The sequence below is a fragment of the Mustela nivalis genome (assembly GCF_964662115.1).
Source record: "Mustela nivalis genome assembly, chromosome: 7".
NCBI classification, from domain to species: domain Eukaryota; kingdom Metazoa; phylum Chordata; class Mammalia; order Carnivora; family Mustelidae; genus Mustela; species Mustela nivalis.
In genome coordinates, this window is record NC_139026.1 from 132,705,359 (window position 1) to 132,720,668 (window position 15,310).

Genomic DNA, 15,310 nt, shown 5'->3' on the forward strand with positions numbered 1-15,310 from the left:
GAAATAGTTCGGGATAAAAGCTAATGCTACTACCAAAGGAAGGTAAATGGGCATCTAAAATTATTCCCTGGGGAAGAGCTTTGTTAACAAACTCGGAACACACTCATTTATTTACTAAAAAGAGGCAAGTTCAATTTTACGAAGTCTGAGTTAAGAATGGTGAATACTGAATGTAGAATTAGTTTCTGGGTTTTGCTTTAAAAGAGTGAAAGCTAGGCGGTGGCTGGGTGGCTCAGTGGGTTAAAGCCTCTGTCTCCGGATCAGGTCATGGTCCCAGGGTCGTGGGATTGATCCCCACACTGGGCTCTCTGCTCAGCAGGGAGTCTGCTCCCCCACTACCCACCCCCGGCCTGCTTCTCTGCCTACTCCTGATTTCTGTCTGTCAAATAAATAAATAAAATCTTTTAAAAAAATAAAAGAGTGAAAGCCAGGATTTAAATTGTAGCACATTTTTAGGGCATTGTCCAAAGAATAGGAGATTCCGAGCTCGCAGAGAATCAACTCTGCCAGTTACCTGCTGAGAAACCCTGAGCAAACGACTTAACTTTATAAAGTGGGTCCTTTATGGATAAGCATCTAACTCCTGACCTACACTCCGTACCGGGCTGTTAAAAGGATGGGTACATGAAATACTTGTTAGGTTATAAAGTACTACAGAAGTTTGGGGATTTTGTTGTTGTTGTTATATTTAAAAATGAACTCCACCCCATTACTCAATAGAACTAAAAATTTAAAAAAGTTTAAGTGCCAATGGAGTCACATCTTGTGGGAATGCCGGTGGATGAAAAAGATTGTAAGGTGATGAGTATAATTTTTGTCTTTATAGATCAGATGCTTTGTAGAAAGACTCAATAAGTATTAGTATCAAAGAATGGCTGGGCACTCGGTGCACCGCCCGTAATATCACCACTGGCATTAGGAGACTAGAGCTCCCAGAGGGAGAAGCTGGGTGTAAGGGGACACTCACCCACTCCCACTGCTGCTGGGTAAATTTCAATCCTGTAATCTAGGTATATATCTCACAAGCTTTAAACCTGCTAAGTTGGTTTAAAAAGGCAGGACCAGTAAGGCTGTACAAATCGAATTCAATTTTACATAGGCTAACGCTAAGTACATGCATATGGGCCAACTTTGAGATGAGAACAGAGTATTAAAGATACAGCAAGAAATTTTAAAAAAATTTTAAAAAGTATAAAACAAGAAAAATAGCAAGAAAAAGGGAGGAAAATGAATTTGAAATGAAATCTGAGTGTGGGTAATACAGCTATAGTTTCTCTATATTAATAATTATAAGAGTAGTATAAAGAAATGGAGGAAGTTCAGATTGTAGAATACATCTTAAATCCTCCTAGTAAATGTCAAATTAGTTATGAACTCATTACTCATTTTGTTTTGTGTTTACTCATAAAAGAAGTAAAAATTTATTTTCAGTACTTACTATGAAGCTTTATAAATCGCCTGTGGGGGGTAAAGAAAATACTGCCAATGACTGATATTCCTAGTTTAAAAACAAATAAAATGGTTTATTTTCATTTCTCTAAATCTTTGTGAACCAAAAGAAATATTAGACATTAAATGTGTAACAAAATGTTGGAAAATTTTCTTTACCATGTGCTCTCTATTATAAATGACTAAACAAATGAATTGGCTCCATTCTCTGGTATTTTGGGAATAAAGCCAAGGTACTTAATTCTTTTTTTTTTTTCCTGCATTAATCTAAAATGTTTTCTTTCTTTTTTTTTAAATTTTTTTTTTTTTTTTTTTAAGAATTTTATTTATTTACTTGTCAGAGAAAGAAAGACAGTGCAAGTGAGCACAGGCAGACAGAGCAGCAGGCAGAGGCAGAGGGAGAAGCAGGCTTCCTGCCAAGCTGGGATAGGACCCTGATGTGGGACTTGATCCCAGGACACTGGGATCATGACCTGAGCCGAAGGCAGCTGCTTAACCAACTGAGCCACCCAGGTGTCCCTAGAATGTGTTCAAATGATAAAAAATAATTATTAAAATCACAGAATATAAGATTCTAGAATGTGATAATACAAAGGCAAACCTACTTTCTTTCCTTTTAATTAAAGGTTCCATGAGATAGCATAAAGTATATTCTCTGAAGTGTGTTTTATGATATATGTTAAACAGAGATCCTCTAAATAAAAGGATTCATGGTCAAATACTTCTATGAAAAATAGTGTTAGAAAATATACCTAGGGGGCTCTGGGTGGCTCAGCCAGTTAAGCGTCTGCCTTCGGCTCAGGTCATGATCCCAGGGTCCTAGGATCGAGCCCTGCTTCAGGATCCCTGCTCAGCAGAGAGCCTAATTCTCCCTCTTTCTTTCCCTCATCCCTGCCACTCTGCCTATTTGTGCTCTCTATGTGTCAAATAAATAAATAAAATCTTAAAAAAAAAAAAAAGAGAAAATACACCTGGGAAATACAAAAGTAGCATATTTATGATTCTAAGAGTCCCATAGTAAAGACAAACAAAACCTGTTTAGCTATTTAAATCCAGCATTTCTCAATTTATTTGATCACTAATTTTTTTTCCTCCTTAATCAAATGGAATTAATGTTCCTAGAAAATATATCGGCAAACGTTGCAAACAGTCTCTTTTACTCCATTTCAATGTTGATGTTTTATCCCAGTTATATATATATATATATAATTACAGATCTATATCCCACTTATATATATAATAAAATTTCACATTTTATATGTTATAGTATATATTCACGTATATAATTTAAAAAATAGATTGGAAAGAGAAACACCTATGGGTCAGATAACAGTTTAAAGCTCAATAATAAAAGGATTTCAATAGTGATTAAAATATAGAACTTATGCTTAATGAAATCTAAACGTTCTTTTATTGACTAAAAGTTTCTTTTATTTTATGGAACTTATACTTAATAAAATCTAAAAGTTCTTTTATTTTCTTCTTAAAAAAAGCATAAAACAATCATTAGTCCCCAGTTAATTCTATAAAATATCTAGATGATGTGTAAGGTTCCATTTTTGGCAAAGTTCTATTTTCTGAGGTTAGATTTAAGGGTATGGATATAAATATGACTACAATTTAGGTTGAGATTCCCCACAAATGTTTACAACTTGCATATATCTTATTTATAAATAATAGAAGTTCCACAGAACTTTCTCAAAAGCTGACTTTGATAGTGTTGCCTGACAGTCCAATAAGCTCAGTGTATTTAGAAAATTTCTCTTTGAGCAACCTGAAATGTTGCTCAAAGAGAAGCACACTATACTGTAAGATTATGGAGAACTTCTCATGAACTCATAGGGTAATGGGGTGAGGACGAGTACGGCCTTGGTCTCAAAAGGCCCTGCGTCCCACAACTCCAGGGGGCGCTCTTCACAATGCATCTATGTACATGGCGCCCTCTGGAGCTGTGCTCTGTGGGGAGGCTGAATCAGCCAGCCAAGTGTCAGTCTCTACTGCTTATTAATTGTGACACTTTAGGGAAGTCATTTAACCTCTCTACAGCTTAAACTAAAGGCAATACTAAGGACACGTACGATAAGCCTGTTAGCGGATTACACGTTGGAGCTGCACAGTAACTACCCTGAGAACTCTTCTTTTGATTTTGCTATATACTTAACCATCATCTCAAAAATTACCACTGCCCATCATTTCATCATTTCAGCTGGAATTTACTGAGTGAGTGCTACATGCCAGCCAGTGCTCTGGGTACTGAGGCTACAAAAGCGGACAAAAGATCTAAGAGCCTGGCTCTAAGGCAGCTTATATTCTAGCTCTGCAGAGAAACATGAAACAAAAAATACATCCAGCGGAAATAAGTGATCTGAAGATAAATAAAGTGGCAGACGGGGACAGAGGATGTCAGGTGCTGTGTATGTGTGTGTGTGTGGGGAGGGGTACCTACTGCAGACAGGCTGGTGAGGAACAGCCGCTTTGATAAGGTCACACTTGAGCTCAGATCCCAATGCAGAGAGGGAGAGAGTCTTGTGACTCTCGACGAAATGTGTCCCGGGGCTGGGAAGTGGCAGTGCCAGGGCCTCGAGGCATGCCTGGCGTGGTCCCACAAGTGCAAGGAGGCTGGGGCAGCCCAAGACGGGAGATGGGCTCGCAGAAGTGGAGTGGTGGTGGGGGACACATACCACAGAGGGCCCTGCAGGCCACAGCGGGATTTGGAATTGTACCCTGGGTGATGGGGAAAGTAAATAGAGGGTCTGGTCAGAGCAGTGGCATGATCTGATTTTTCCGTTTTTAAAACACCACACTGGCTGCATTGTGGAGAGTACACCTGGGGTGTGTGGGAGCAGCCGCAAACCTAGGGGGACATACTACTAGCTCTTCTACACTGGGACACATGCTTGTTATTCGAGTTATTTTTTCCAATTCTAACCCAAGATTCACTCCAAAACAAAGTACCTTGACAACGAAGAGGGCTATTCATTCAGCCCAAAGAAATAGGAAATAAGAAAGTCAAAAGCACGGTTTAAATAAAAACTGATTACTAATTATTAAAACCGTTCAACTTGGCTTTTGATTCAGAAGGATCATCAACTAGGTACCATTTGGTTTGCTGGGTCCCTTGGTCCAGACAGTGGAAGTCTGTTTCATTAAAAAAAAAAAAAAAAAAAAAAAGAAAGAAAGAATGGAAGGAAGGAAAGAAAGTAAAGTATTGAGTAGATAATGTTAAAATAAAAAAGGAAAACTGCCACTTGACATCATTTTTGAGGGTAAAAACTTATGGCTCTAGCTTTAGCACGGTTCAGGAAACTCAGGACAAATGTTTTAAAAATCAGCGTAAAATTTTTGTGTCTGTTGCACTAGAAAGACCACCTTTCTGGAAAGATGTGTAACGTATCTGACACAGTAGCCACGGACTACCCATGAGCTCACCTATGAACGGGATGGATGCCAAGGAATCCCCCGGTGGGCTGGTGCTCGAGGCCTTTCTCTCCTCCATCCGCTTTATATGGACCTCACGGCGCGCGTCGTTGGGCAGCCAGCAGGTGGTGTCCGACCCTGTGTCCTGGTCATTCACCGCCAGGATGTAAGACTGATGCCTTAAAGGCTGTGGCGTCTGGCGACCGGATGGAGGTTTCTCTCTGAGGACGACAGTTTCTCTACTATCTAAAGTATCTGACTCCTGAATGTCAGCCTCTCGGAGATTTAAGTCCTGACTTCTCTGAGTGACAGATAATTCTAAATCCAAAGCGCCCGAGTTCTCAGTGGTCTGAGGGGCAGGCGCGACGGCAGCTCCAGATAGAGAGGGGGGTTTCCCGGGCTCCACCTGGTGATCGGGGGCACTTTCGGTTCTCAGCCACGTCTGCTGATTCAACAGACTGTTTTGATGCAAGTGATTTACTGGTCTTTGGTCTTTGACAGAAACAAATGAGTTCTGGTTAAATGATGGTTTTGTGACATGCGTAGAAGGCGCTTTCAGAGAATTACTTCGGACTTTCACAAGAGGTGACCTGTCTTGCGAAACGCCTCGAGGCAGTGACATTCCACAAGTGGTTGGAAAGTTTCTGTTGGACTGCAGTGGTTTTAGATCTGGTGGCACTTTTTTAAACTGAGACACAGATCCCACTCCCCTGCCGGGCATTCGCCTGTTATCGGAATTCACAACGCTTGCAGCCACGGTAAAATTCGAACCTCGAAAAGGCTTGTGAATTTCTTGCTGCCTGGGTCTTTCATAAATCCCTCGTCTATCATCTTGTTCAGTAAATCCACTCCACTTGTAGGTCTGCTTTCGTTCTCCATTTGAATCGGGCATTTGACTCTCTGAATTGACATTTTCTAAGGTTTCACCCTGTCCCTCGATATAATCCCAGGAACGAGTTCTGTGATTGCTAAAACTAACAGATGGAGAGGTCAGGGCTCCTTGAGATGCACTTCGTGGACAATACGTCACTAACATAGAGTCCTCCAGCCTCTCCTGGGACACACTGCGCTGCCGGATCTGAACAGACTGGGGCCCTCGATCGTGGGAGGTGCTTCGACGTCGTACCTGCAAAGCAGTGCGGTTCGGTACCACCTGGTTATAATCTGTTGTGCTCTGAGATGCCGCTCTTAAACTGTCTAGTCTTTCTTGAATTGTCCGACAACCTATGTGCGATCGTCTGTTATCAATATACTCTTTGTAGGTTTTATAGTTTTTCCAGTCTATGTGCTGATGGGAATTCGGAGAATAGTGATTAACAGACACGGAAGGCGAATCCACAGCCTGAGGTCTACTGCTGGAGATTCCCTCCGAATGTCCACTGTAATTGCCAGATTTAAGTAAAATTCCCGAAGGTTCCAATGATCTGGAGCCTGCAGTCTGATGCAGGAGATGGGCGGTGGGAACCGATGACGATGGGGAAGTGGTTCTGGACACTGTTTTCAACGAGGTCTGCTCGTTCATGCCATACCTCACCTCTTCGGTTCTATGTGCAGGAACTGTATGGTTGTTTCTATTAGTTAACAAATCTACAACCTTCTCAGAAGGTACAATAACAGTCCTGACACTTTCATTGCAAACACACACTGCTGTGTTCGACTTTGCGACATCTGTGGGAGACGGAGGCACTTGTATTTCCATTCTGTAGGCCCTGCTGGGTTGCGTCAGGACTGGGGTACTGGTTTGCTGTTTGCTTGATGATGGATCTGGAGGTGATACTTCCACTGGCTGTGCCATGGCTGAGGGGGCAGATGGTAGCCAGGGGTAGCAAATCGGTGGAGGTTCGGGGATATTGCGGGCATTGCCACTGTAGGCTTCATTGCCTTTCAGGTAGGCATCTTGAGAATACGCCTACGTGCAAAGGAGAAAAAAGTGTCATTTCGGATTCACAAGAAGAACAACAATTTCCATTCTTGCAATGGACCGTTTTGGTTTACGGTGCCGTACCTTATTCCTAAGTGGCATTCGCTAAAGCAAGCATGCAAACACAACGTAAGGATGCGCCACACATTCAGAAAAGGGCTAGCGTTTCAGAAATCAAACCGGAGAATTTGCAACGATATTAATTACAACTGCCTGTTTTCTCAAAAGACGGAGACATACCAGGTTTTCCCCCCCAGCCAATTAGAGAGAGCTTTGGCTTCTAAAATCTTCCCCACTCAAATTTTATGATCTCCCAGCATTTGACAGGTTAAATAGCTGCCTGATAAATCTCAGCAAAAGAACATTTTGATCTTTTGCCAGAGTGAGGGTGAAGGTATTAAAAACGTTAACCAAATATATTTTTACTGTAAGCACAAGTTAAATGTGACATACTGAGCAGTGGCTTGTCAATGAATGATTACCGAGTCCTTAAAAATAAGCCATTTTGATAAATTAAGTCCTAGGCCATATTTGAATATTTAAAATATTCAAATATTTCAAAAATTTGAATATTTAAAAATAAGAGAAAACATGCATGTTTAAATCGAGCATGAAAAGTAAAGGCATGAAATTATGAAAAAACGTAATTCATCTTTCTGTATATAATTTTTATTTTTTATTTTAAGCTAATGCAAAATTATAGTGCACACATTTATTTGGTCTCTTTTACTTACTGGGAGGAGGCATTTCTCTATTACTAACAGGCAGGCATGCAGCTCAAATTCTATTCTATTTATTATATATGAAACTATCTAGCAACGTATTTCAAAACTTCAAAATAACTGAAATTAAAGACAGACACGCAATAAAACAGAACTAATTGATAGTAACTGAGGACTAGGTCAGCATCTGAGACACTGAGGTGTAGTATCATGTTACATATCCTCCCCTAATCAAAACAAGCTTAATTCACATCCATCATCATATCCTGTCTTTGCGTTAGACATCTAAGCTTGCAAAGCTCAAGTGCAGCCACATACACAACAGCAAAGTCCCGGGGAAAGAGAGAGGGTGAGATACTAAAAAAAAAAAAAAATCCACATATAGGTAGATGTTATCATGTTTTAACACCAGTTATGCACAGGATTCAAAAGAAATCAAACATAAAAACAAACAAAAAAAAAGAAAATCAGATATCACAAACACAGTCCACAAATTAGTAAGATTAACATCATACTATGGAGGGTTTCTCTAAGCAAACTGACAGTTTTAATAGGTTGGCTTATTACAAATCTCTATAGAACGTAACTTAAAAAAAAAAAGCAAGGAAATGGCTTCTGTGCATTTCTTACCAGAGCTGTGACATCCTTTGTAAACTGTAGCTAGCAGAAAATAGGAAAACATAGTAGAAGCTGCTTACTGATATAAAGACAGAATCATGTTGTCATATTGATGCTGGAAACAGCAAGCTAAAAATACATCTATACTGATTACTCTGGAAGGTACCAAGAGAAGTAAAGGGCAGTGGAGCATAAAGAATAACTTCAGTATCCTTCTGAGCATCTTTTTCTCGGGCTTTTATCTGGTTCTTATTTGGGCTGTCTACCATTTCTGAAAGCAAAATACGTGTGGTGACAGGCTTTCCTAACGGCTATTTCATTCCCTCGGCACCGCTGTGTGGTGATGCGCCCCGAAGCTTCCCTTCCACGAGAGCAACATTGATGCCTCTCATCTCCCCTGAGCTTCTTCCAGCTCTGCTTCCAGATGACGAAACGAATGCTCTATCATGCATTTAAAATAGTACAACCTCCTCCTTCCCGTGTACATCGGAGCACCACCACAAGCTGTCCGCGACAGCAGCTGTCTGGACACGAGGATCGGGAGAGAAAGGATGACTGTTGCGTTAAGTACGTTTCACTCAGAAATTCAGATCTTTTCCTGTACCTTCTGTCCTGGGTTACTGGCTTAAGAAAATGATGACTGGGTGGACATAAAAATACTACTTCCAGAGGAATTCTTTAAAACTGATAGGGAATATTAGAGAAGCCAGGATGCGTGGAAAAGCTGAATGAGTATATTCAAGAAAGCACGCATGCTGTGATATCTTTAAGGCACGAATATAGTCAAAATACACATTTTGGGTTATATGCCACTGATCTAACATGACTGTCTTTTTGATGCTGATTATATTCACACCAAGACTTTTCCACGCCAGGGAGATTGTGTCTGGATGAGTGAACACTCTGGGACAGTATTTCCCACAGTGTGTTTGTGCAATTTTATTACGCATCACCCGGAAGGGAGGAGGAGGAGGAGGAGGAGGAGGAGGAAGAAGAGGAGGAGGACGAGGAGAGCGCTCTCTCTGCTCCATGATGTAGCGAAGGACTGACTGGCAGGCTTCCCGACTCCTCAAAACCTCTCCTGCATTCATGTATGCTGTTAGACTCAAAGGGAAATGACAAGCTTATTCGGCCACAGAACCCATTTTTTTTCCTCAGGGGTTTTCATACAACTAGAAATTTCTGCTGGGAAGTACTGTTTTAGAACTAATAATTTAGAGATACCGCCTTTATTCAAATTTGGGGATAAGGAAGGTATATGACAGGAACAACGAAAAACCTGAAAAGATATCTGGCATATTTCGAACATCTCTAAGATTCCTATATATCAGCTCTAAATACTAAATAGCCCATGTTTGTGGGTCCTCATTTCTGATTACTCATTTCTGAGTAAAGTTATGCCAAGTGGGTCCTCACATACGCACACAGGGACCATGCATTAACAGCAGACTAACTAAATAGAATGTTCTACGCAGACAGTATTCTGTCTAACGTAAGCAGATACAATTGAGATGAATAAAACATGAATTCATTCAAGAGCTTGACTGAATTTCCTTATTATCACAGTTCATGAGCAGTAAAAAACAGCCTGTTTATCTGTTTAAAAGTTCCTCATTCTCAGGGCACCTGGGTGGCGCAGTCAGTTGGGGGACGGACCCTTGGTTTCGGCGGGGGTCATGAGATCGAGCCCTCAGCTGCACTCAGTGCAGAGTCTGCTTAAGACTCTCTCTTTCCCTCTGTCCCTAACCCTGCCCCTGCTCTTGCTCTCTCTCTCTCTCAAGAAAAAAAATCTTAAAAAAAAATTAGTCTGGGGACGCCTGGGTGGCTCAGTTGGTTGGACGACTGCCTTCGGCTCAGGTCATGGTCCTGGAGTCCCGGGATCGAGTCCCGCATCGGGCTCCCAGCTCCACGGGGAGTCTGCTTCTCCCTCTGACCCTCTCCTCGCTCATGCTCTCTCTCAAATAAATAAATAAAATATTTAAAAAAGAAAAATTAGTCTGACTCTGGGTCAGTCCTGGGTGGGCTGGGCATGGAGCCTGCTTAAAATTCTCTCCCTCTGGCGGCGCCTGGGTGGCTCAGTTGGTTAAAGTCTCTGCCTTTGGCTGAGGTTATGATCTCAGGATGCTGAGATCGAACCCTGCATCGGGCTTTCTGCTCAGCAGGGAGCCCACTTCCTCCTCTGTCTCTCTGCCTGCCTGTCTGCCTACTTGTGATCTTTGTCAAACGAATAAATAAAATCTTAAAAAAAAAAAAAAAATTCTCTCCTTCTGCCCCCGGCCTGGGTTACCCTTTTCTCTCTCTCTCAAAAGCAAAAAAAGAATTCTGCATTTGCAGTTAAAATTGTAATGAGCATATTAAATAAAATTTAGTATTAACAGTCTGGATCTTGATTCTTTGTACAGTTATCTAACAGTAACTTAGTCCCAAAATAATCTTCAAGCTCGGTTTTAGTGGAGTTGCATCAAAATCACTATTATCATGCCTGTTACTATTATAATACTATTATTATTGCATAATTATTGTCAAATAAATGGTAAAAACAAACAGAAAAAAAAAACCCCACAAAAAACTCCCTGCAGAGTAACTAAGTTGGTAAGATTGAAATTCCTCCCTACCATTTCACCTTCAACAGGCTGACCTATTAATTTAATACCATTTTTACTTACGATAAAATAAAAAATAATTACATGTCTGTCTGTCTAATAAAATACATGCCAAACATGCCACCGTGGGGTGTGGGAAAAGGGGAGAGTGTGCCTACTCTATAGCTTTCTAAATTATTTGTAACTTTTCTATCAAGCACATAACTATTCTTATAATTATTTAAAAACTGATTTTAAAACAAACAAAGCAAACATAAACTTGCAAAATATGAAAGAAACCTCCAGAACTCCTACTCTTGCTTCCCTACTCAAGGCAGGACCACCTTCATGCACACTTGACAAATGGTTACCTAATTTTAAATGCAATATATATTGATTATGGAACTTAACGTTATATATATTATATATAATATATACACATAATAATTATTTTGAAAGTAATTCTAATAAATCTTAAGAAAAACTTTAATTAAATTACATTTTCTAATTTATATGACGTATTTACAGAGTGGCAGAGCACTGGACTGAGAGTCCAGAGATGAGTTAGAACAAGAGCTCTGGCACTTACTAACACGGTGACTGTGCTAAGCCACTTAAGTCCTCACCTGGACCCAATGGCAACAAGAACTGTGGTCCAGCTGAAAGTCACAGGCTTTAGTCTCGGACCCGCCTCAGGTCACATCCTGGTGCCACTGCTTTCTTTCTGTCATCCTAGAGAAGCTGTTTAGCCTTGCTGTGTCTGACACAGAACAGCACAAAGAGCAGGCTCAGGGTGCCCCGGCCAAACACTAGACACACCCAAGAATCTCTGCAGCTATCAGAGCCGGATCCATTGAGTCAGTTGCTTAACAATAATGTTGTGATGGGTTCACTGAAAAGAATGGCCAGCTTTCAGTTCTCCCGTAAGCCCATTCGAGGAAGGGTTTTCTTTAGTCAGTATCACTATTTAGGTGACTTGATGGGTGGTGGCTATTTTTTTTTTTAATTTATTTATTTCAGGGAGAGAGAGAGAGAGGGAACGGGGGGGGGGGGGGGAGGGCACAGCAGACTCCCCGCTGAGCAGGGAGCCCAATGTGGGGTTGGATCCCAGGACTCTGAGATCGTGACCTGAGCTGAAGGCAGACGCTTAACCCCCTGAGCCACCCAGGCGCCCCAAGGTGGTAGCTACTTCATTCATGCACAGCCAACATTCAAAAGGGTGAGGAAACCATTCTGTTTCTTTGAAAATGGAACAGAAAGTGTTTTTTATTTTGTAGTAATACCTTTAAAACATGAAACTAAGATATCAGAGTCTAAAATATTGTTGTAAAATACAAAAATGAGTAAAAATGAATGTAATATACTACTCACACTGTTAATCTAGAAAATATATGTTGATTTAGCAAATGAGGCTGCCAAGAACAGGAACATTATTACCAGCACTAGTGTGGTACCAGAATGAATTATTCTTAATTTTACTTCATGTTTTTCAATATTATATCACAATTATCTGTAAGTAGAAATTTATTATTATATACTTATCCTTATACAAGTCAAACTTTAAACCAAATTCAATTCTCCAAGCCGCCTCTCAAAGAGGAACTGAGCACCTCTAGAACTGTCTGGTGCACGTTCCATTTCAGGGAAAGAAAAGTCCCGGACACACAGTCCCACCATTGCCCAGACTGACACATACAAACTACGAGAAGCCTCCACTTGAGTAAACCACGTTCACAACGGTCAGAAAAATGTTCGTGTTTACTTTTTCTTTACGACGAATATTCAACCTCACAGTACATGTCTTTAAAAGCGTATCCTGTGGGTAACAGACCAACATAAGTACTGAAGGCCCTTACAGAATATCTTAACCCTAGAATCTGTTAAAGGGAAGAATTTCTGCATATGGTTTTTGAAATCCCAGACTCTCTTTGTGTTGTATAATAGTCTTAAAAAAATGACCCTCATAGATGTCCCAGGTAAAACCACTGATGCCAAAAAGAAGTTGCCAAGTCCTATTGTCCTTTAGGAACAATGTGTAGTAGGCATTAATTACATACACTCCTTTGATTGTCTTGTGAATTACAGTGCATTCAAATATGAATGAAGGCTGGGGTTAAATGCGAGGTTTTCTTGTATCATTGAGAGCATATGCTTGTAATCTCTTAAGATTTAAAATAATTCAAATAACATGTTTGAAAAACAAATGTTCGTCACAATTTTACTAGACCCTTTTACTAATGAACTCAGAAGATGTGTGTTTGTGCCACTCAAGTGAGCCAATTTTTTCCTGTGTTTGCAACACTTTGTATTTTGCCTTTGTTTGAAATAAATATATCTTAACTAAAACATAACACAACAGACGAATTAACCTTCTCTCCCACTGATCACAAAATTAGACAACGCTTCCTTCCAGGGCCGCTGCTCTTCATCGACCACACAACAGTCTGCGATGGCAGTTCTGGGCTTGATTCCTGCCCTAGGAGCTCAGGACAGTGCCAGCCATGCTGTGAAATGAGCACTGTTGTAAACAGCATCCCACCGGTGCCTTCACCTCAGCAAGGCAAGAGTCCAGTGAAGATGAGCAAACAGTCCTGTTTTGGAAGCGCATTCTGCCTTTGAGTCATTGGATTGCCAACGAGGATTCAAGGTAAAGCCTCCCCACGCCTGTGCCTCCTCTCCTAGTCCTTTGTGTAGGGGGAACACCAGAGTGGATTCCCTCATCTACTTCTAATCTGGTGACTCCCACTGCCTTCAGTGGATATGTCTGCGGCTCTCTATTCTGCTGAATTATCAGGCAGGTACTCTACAACTAGCTCTCTATGCCCAGGAAAACACCCCCCGTCAGTTGCACCTTCCTGAGACTCCCCAATGCCATAATTCATTAGCCCTAAAATCAGCCCTCCCCTGATAGTCCATTAGCCCTAAAAAGCCATTCCTAAATAAAATCCACATGCTTTGAAAACACAAAGCAGATCTCCATGGATTTCAATTAATTACATTTTGCATCAATACACTGAATCATCAGGATCAGCTTTAATGATATTTCTGTGAAAAAAATGTTTGCAGAAGATTACTTAGAACTCATGTTGAACTAAAGTCAAACTAATGGCTTACAAAAAAAAAAAAAAGGACTATCATTTCCATTCCTACCACAAAGATTCCTTGAGTTCCCTGTTGTACTTGAATTTAAAAAAAAAATTATTTGCTAAAAAAAATTTTTAAAACACAAGTTTCAGTGGCCACTGCCATTTCTTAGTTCGAGTGGTCAGCTTTCATGTGTTATTTCAAAGGTTTTGCTCATGCTGTTTTATTCTACTGAACAAAAGGCAACCGAAGAAAAGTATTATTTTCTTGAATGCAATTTCATGTATGTTACTTTCTTTTTACTTTCAGCAATATTTAAGCTCAACAAAGGAGTCAAGGATTCTATTTATTTTCTTTCCAAAAATGAGGAAAAAGTTTAGGCTAAATGTTAAAATCTTCCGTATAGTTTCATTTCCTCTTGAAGACCCTGACACACTGGTACAGACTCGTTCACTGTGAACCTTACTTCTGATAGAATGAACTGATACGGTTCCAAAACTGCTTGGTGGGTTAATTTACAAACAGTCATACATATTGAAAAATTAAGAAATGGCTTTCATAAAATTTCTATCCTCATAAGAAAAAAAAGATTCTAATTCCTGGGGATATACACTTGTACCCTGAGCTTTGGCTTCTGCTCAAAGGACTACCTAGGATGCGACATCGGGGCAAACTCATTAGGAATCTCATTCCAAACGGCAACAACAGAAGCTCAAGGTCAAACACATAAAACATTCTTATGTCACTTAATTGTAAAAACTGTCAATAGTTCTTTGTTTGTTCATTTGTCTTTTGGTAAAATGTCGAGAATCTCAGACTCTGCTAAATGAACTGGAGGTTTTTTTTCCCCCCCAGAATCTTATATTCAGTCACCCTCCATCTTTAAAGGATCTTTATTAACATTTGAGACTATAGAACAATGCATATTTGAGTAAATAAAACTTACCACTTGGAGAATGTCTTCATCTTTTGGCATAACACTAAGTTCTAATGTTGTATCACTGAAATTGAACATAAAAATTATTTTAGGGGATGTGAAAGTGTATCAAAAAGACATAAAAAAAAGATGATTTACTCAGAAGGATTTTTTAAACTTGCTTATGAATTTAATTTTTTTTTTAGCCTTTATTTTTTAAGCCCAAATCATTAAAATAAAAAGAAGTCACCTTCATATATAAAGCTAACTATGAATGAAAAGAACACATCTTGACATAAGTTTGAACTATTCTTAAGTAGGCAAGTCTTCTTTATAACATGTTTCTAATTTAGGAACATGAAGTATATTACTTATACTCCTGGAATAAAACTCCTCAGTATATATTTATTTACTATTTTAATTCAAGTCACAGAAAAAGCTGTAAATTTTTACCACATATTTTCACTATTTATAAAGCTAAAAATACATTCACATGGAAATAACAAAAGAACCTCAAATTTAACATTTCAAGTAATATTAAATATCTAAATTTTGAAATAGTCCCTCTTGGCCTCACAAGTGAAGGGAACTGGAGTTTACC

At 39.8% G+C, this 15,310-nt stretch overlaps 1 protein-coding gene across 6 annotated transcripts in view; it reads right to left on the reverse strand.

Annotated features, from left to right (window-relative positions):
• Nucleotides 1–15,310, reverse strand: part of ARHGAP21 (Rho GTPase activating protein 21) — a 137,575-nt gene that overhangs the window by 31,895 nt on the left and 90,370 nt on the right. For 4 of the 6 annotated variants that reach the window (XM_082740850.1, XM_082740848.1, XM_082740849.1 and 1 more), the window contains exons 7-8: nt 14,740–14,794; nt 4,879–6,775 (exon numbers count right to left, since the gene is read on the reverse strand). In XM_082740850.1, coding sequence (XP_082596976.1) covers nt 4,879–6,775; nt 14,740–14,794 — 1,952 coding nt within the window. Of the gene's footprint in view, nt 1–4,878; nt 6,776–8,139; nt 8,170–14,739; nt 14,795–15,310 lie in introns of all 6 variants that reach the window. The other 2 variants (XM_082740846.1, XM_082740847.1) reach the window with 1 other exon arrangement.